A 6,000-nucleotide genomic window follows, 5' to 3' on the forward strand; every position below is an offset into this window, starting at 1 on the left:
ATACAAATTTTTGACCAATTTATCCTTTGAACAATTGTTCATACACATATTAATTAAATTATTGTTTATTTAATCTCATTTAATAATAACCGTTAGATGAGAAAATGAACGATTAAGATGGGTTAGCATAGTTTGCACAAAATATTGGTTTAGTATTTGAACCAGCCCCTATATATATATATATATATATACACACACACACACACAATATACAATAGGATTAGGTTCACGTGAGACCAAGGGTTTTTCGTGAGACTCGTAAGACCAATTTATGTTTATTGATCAACTTTATAAGTTAATGTTCTACTGGTCTAAAGTTGTACGGTGACAATTTTGTGATTATTGAGAAGTTTCGTGGCAATTTTGTGATTTTGAATGTTCAGATTGTAGATCTAATCCAAGGGTTGAGAATTGGTTTTACGGGTCTCACGAAAAACCTTTGATCTCACATGATCTCAGGTCATATACAATATACATACATATATACATATATATATATATATATATATATAGCCTTCTTTTAAGAACTTCACAAACCGAATCGATATATATTAAGGCGCTACTTGAAACCGACATCATAAATTGGTCATTCATTAATTAGACCCTAATTGAATAACTTGTGATAAAAAGAAAGGGAACATATAAAGGATCAAGCTAAACTCCATCAATCTAGACTCGGAACTGACCCAAATATCTCAGAAACCCCATTACAAAAAACTAATTGATCTTGCTTTCATATTTTCTTTCAAGTGAAAGTAAGTAAAGCCAAAATACACGTACATTTCACAAGTGTAGCAATCTTTGTCACTAGAAATCCTCTAAGACACATATATACATAGGTTACAAAAAGACTTCAATTTGTTTTCTCTTATATTTCCTTAATTTATCTCAAGAACCCTATCTCACAAGTTGATCATCGTTTTGCCCGTACATTATTTGTTACAATATACATATAGACAGAGAAAAACACCACACAGACACTCGTTCATTTCTTAAATTTCTCCTTGACCAATTAAGATACCTTGGCTTAGTGTAGTGATACAGCTAGCTCCAACCCATTTCACTAAAGAAATTTTTATATAGTAATCAATAGAGAGTGCACCTGTTTCAAGGACAGAAGCATATATATGGTTAGTTTAGGGTTGGAGAGAGCTCTTAAGCCAAGGCGATGAGCTTATTTTTTTAGTAATTTAAAATAAAGTTTAAGAAACCAAGCCAATATTGGGAGGCATGGGAACAACACCCACGTTCTCCCCTATCATATTTTACTCTGTTAATTCATTACTTTAAAATTCCAATTTTAGGGTTTTCTTTATTCTATTTAACAACAGAAATGGCTGCTACTTTTGTCCTCGGTTAAACTTCAATTTTTTACTCAGCTCAGTAAATACGTTTGAATTTTTGTATCTTTGCATGTATCGTGTTCGGTAAATTATGTATTTAGGGTTTTCTTTTATGTGTAACTTTTCTTATGGAACACAGGAAATTCAAAACAGGTAATATGACCACTAAATGACTCTTGATGTTCACACATTTTTGTTTCTAACAAAACAAACATATTAGACTAGCTATATATGACAAATTTGCCACTTGACAATAAAATTTGTTTATAAATTATCAAATAAAAGAATAAATAAATGGTGATTTTATAGTAAAGTCATGTGTAAAATCACATGTGATTAACACAACTTTGAGGTCACGGGCCATGTCGCCCGCACATCCTTACGTTGAACGTTATTGCAAAATCACATGTGATTTTCACAGTTTTCGTATTCTCTTGTTTGGTTACCTTTACATGTGTGTCTATACATATATGTATATATATATATATATAGACACACATACATGACACACATATATCTTTATGTATTATAATATACACCCTTTAGTTTATTTAGCTTGTTATCCTCCATAAATACACTCATCCTCCTATCCCTCCTATCTATCGCTCGTCACTATTCTTCCTGTAACTGTTCCAAGAGCTAGAGTTTATGTGATCATGGTACAGAGATATATATGCAATATATAGCTATGTATAAAGTTTGAATTATATATATGCTTCTCATTTTTTATAAATTCAATTGTATATGTGTTTCTATCTTTTCATAATTCAAGTACTGTATGAAAGTTATCATTTATACTATCTGTTTGTAGGGAAATCAAAAGCCAGCTTGGTTAAAAGCTCTCTACATGCAGAAATTCTTCACCGCATGTTCAACTCACGAGAACTTAAAGAAGAACGAGAAGAATATATGTTGTTTGGATTGTTGCATCAGCATTTGCCCACACTGTGTGCACTTTCATCGATTCCATAGGCTCCTTCAAGTTCGTCGTTATGTATACCACGACGTTGTGAGGCTGGAAGACCTAGAAAGGCTTATTGACTGCTCCAATGTTCAGGTAAAATTCTTATAAAAAGAATCGAAAGGCCTAGTTATATGTATTGTATATCTCTTTATTTAGCATAATTCAATCGAATATTTGGTAACTTGGTTTATAACTTTATCAGGCTTATACCATTAATAGTGCAAAAGTGGTGTTTATCAAAAAGAGACCTCAAAACAGGCAATTTAAGGGCTCTGGAAACTATTGTACTTCTTGTGATAGGAGCCTCCAAGAACCCTTCATCCACTGCTCTCTAGGGTGTAAGGTAATTCAATTCCCATTTCCTCTAGTTTAACTGTCAAAATATGCACAAGTTCCATGATTTCATTCTGGAATCTATTGAAGGGTATCATCCTTCTTATCTTTCAGAATCACAAATGTTATGAATAACAGATGCAAGTTGTATAGAAATGGATAAAAACTGAAAATTCTACAAATGAATACTTAATTTTCATCTGGGTGAGTTTCATTCTGGTTCAAGCCTCAGAGTTAGATGTTACTGAACACTTCAATTGTGAGCTAAAATACTGTAATTGTAATTATGCACAATTGCAGAATGGATATTGTCCAAAACTTAGCATAATTTATACGTTTAAGATCTTCAAGAATATTTTGTCCAAGATTTTTTTACGAATGAGTCATAATTTACCTTTTATTTTGGTTGCTTAAGAGGCACAACATCCTTATGCTGCATTTATGCTCTACATGCATCTCATAGTTGGAGCTTAGTTTTAATTTTACTCTAAAAATTGAAAGCTTAGTTATAGTTTTAAAATACATAGTTAACATTGATGCCTTCAGTTTCTCGATTTCGAAAACTATTATATTACCATCAAAAATTAAACGAAGATGCTTTTTACTATCTACGAACCGAACATTTAAATCTTGCATAACGGAAGTGAAAACTAGAGAGAAAAAGAACTGTTAGTATAAATATTTTAAGACCAGATGCAAAGAATGCAAATAGTGAATTTAAAGAAAGAAAAACGTACATCTTATAGAATTTTTTTATTGTATTGGTACATGCAAATTGAGATATATATATATACATATATATATATATATATACACGAACTTAATTGAGTTTGAAATATTTTAGGTGGATTTTGTGCTCAACCATTATAGAGACCTCACACCATTCCTAAGAGTATGCAATTCCTTGCAACTTAGTCCAGATTTCTTCATTCCAAATGACAATGGAGAGGATGAGATGACAAACGAGACGCCGTACTCAACGATCGTGGATTTTGAGGATCCCATGAGCTCGTATTCATGCTCATCGGGCTCTGAAAACACGAGTATGATGTGCACCGAGTTCGTTAGGAAGAAGAGGAGTGGACTTTATACTTGTGGAAGATCCAATAAGGTTCATTCTGAAGAGGATATGGCCTCAAGCATGATCAGTAGAAGAAAGGGCATCCCCCAGAGATCACCTATGTGTTGAGACTTGAGAGAGCATTAATAAAATTTTCCTTTAATTTTTTTTAAAGAATTTTCTTTTGGAATATTATTCATCAACTGGTGCAACTGCTCTCTTATCTCTATATATAATTATGATGTTTTATGTTCTGGTTATTTTAAATAATCACTTGGTCGGAGGGGTTTTGGTGTTAATGGCATCACGTGATTCCCAATTCCAAGCAATGGTTTTCTACAGTTTTTATGAATTTCTCTCGTATTTTAATAATTGTTATCATTATAAAATTAAAACTGGTGTGAATTCGAGGGCCTTATTGCTCTAATAAACTTTTCTCCATCATAATATACATATATATATATATATATAGTTTGGTTGAAATACAACTCATCACATTTGTACAACTAATACAACCAAATGTATATAGATATATATGGAAATGAGTTCATTTATTATGATTTGAATATTTATGAAAGATGAATATGGTTCATTAATTATGATCGATACTTTATATTRGGAAACAATAAAAACTTCTATGAAATCACATATTAATCAAATGAAATAGACGGTTGAGATTGGTTGTATTGGTTGCACAAATGTAAAAGGTTCTATAATAACCAACCCCTCTCTCTCTATATATATAGACACGCTTCTCAATTATTTTTGTACACATTATATTATAAACATGTACATGTATAACTATATAGTATATAATATAAGTAGAATTTAAATAAACTATAAGAAATAACACTACAACAAAATTGGGTTTATAGGACACCTTAAATCTCCAAGTGTCTCAATAGACCGCTTTATATGACTTAGTTTATAAGACCAAAATATAAAGCGTACTATCTAAAGGTGTTGTAATATGTTTATATGACGTTTTTGGACATATTAACAAGTTTTTAGGACATTTTTAATACAAAATGTCGCATTAACAACTTTATAGGACACTTTCTCAAAAGTGTCCTATAAACTCAACTTTTTATTGGACATTTGTTTTTATAGGACAATTTTTCAAATAGTGTCCTATAAAGTTGCTAATTGAACGTTTTATATTAAAAGTGTGCTAAAAAACTTATTATGACGTCAAAAAACGTCATATAAACTTACTACAACGCCTTTAGATAGAATGTTTTATTTTTTTGGTCCTATAAACTAAGTCATATAAAAAGGTCTATTAGGACGCTTAAAATTTAGGAATGTCCTATAAACAAGATTTTGTTGTAGTGTAAACGACCAAAATAAAAGTCGTATCATGGATTAAAGTTTGATTTGTGCATAACAACTGAATTCTTTTATACAAACGATCGATTTTGATTAAGATAATACTTTGGAACTTGGATTTTAAACCTTGGTTTGGAAACGGGGACTGGATTGATGATAAAATAGAATCCTGGGTTGCAAACAGTGATTCGATTGATGATGAAAAAAGAGAATTCTTCGTTCAGTTCTCCACCTTAACGACAGAAAAAGGGATCGATCAAATTTTATTAGCTTTTACATCTCAAAGTTTTTTGTAAACAAGGTAATTTCGAGCATAATTTGTGACTCCAATACTTTTGAACTTTTTGGTAGGTTTGGTATCATTTGTTGCAGGATGATTATGTGATGAGAATGGATAAGAGGTTCTTTTTATACTGATACCACATTTCTTAAATATTTCATTTGGTAACCAAACAATTAGTATTAACTTTGTTAAAGAAGATATTTTTGTCTTTTTATATATTGATACCACATTTCTTAAATATCTCATTTACTTAATTATTACATTCCTTAATTATCATATTCTTAAAATATCTGATTTCTTCACTTAATTATCACATTCATTAAATAATAAGGAATATCACTTAAAGTTCACTTATTTATTGTTTCACCTATGAAATTTCTGCTTTCACATATGAACTTGTTTAAACTACTTTAATTATCTTATTCATTTTTTGGTTTCATCTATGAACGTTGATAGATAAATTTGGAACAACCGAAGTTTAATAGATGAAACAAAAATCATTGTGTTTTCACTTATGAACTTTAAAAAATATAATGTTTCACCTATGAACTTGAAACATAAATTATTGTTTCACTAATGAACCTTCCGGTTTCACTTATGAACTTTTGTAAACATTTGGAACAATCAAAGTTCATACACGAAAAACATTATGAGCTTTAAATCAAAATTTGTTTCACCTATGAAATCT

The 6,000-nt window shown here is 30.5% G+C and overlaps 1 protein-coding gene across 1 annotated transcript in view; it reads left to right on the forward strand.

Moving 5' to 3' along the window:
• Window positions 1-3,845, forward strand: part of LOC112516858 — a 38,389-nt gene extending 34,544 nt beyond the window's left edge. The window contains exons 3-5 of the mRNA XM_025124091.1: window positions 2,155-2,400; window positions 2,510-2,650; window positions 3,485-3,845. Of these exons, the coding sequence (XP_024979859.1) occupies window positions 2,155-2,400; window positions 2,510-2,650; window positions 3,485-3,829 (732 nt within the window). The 3' untranslated portion in view covers window positions 3,830-3,845. The remainder of the gene's footprint in view (window positions 1-2,154; window positions 2,401-2,509; window positions 2,651-3,484) is intronic.
• The last annotated feature ends 2,155 nt before the right edge of the window (window positions 3,846-6,000 follow it).

The sequence above is a fragment of the Cynara cardunculus genome (genome assembly GCF_001531365.2).
Source record: "Cynara cardunculus var. scolymus isolate 2C chromosome LG 8, CcrdV1, whole genome shotgun sequence".
NCBI lineage: Eukaryota > Viridiplantae > Streptophyta > Magnoliopsida > Asterales > Asteraceae > Cynara > Cynara cardunculus.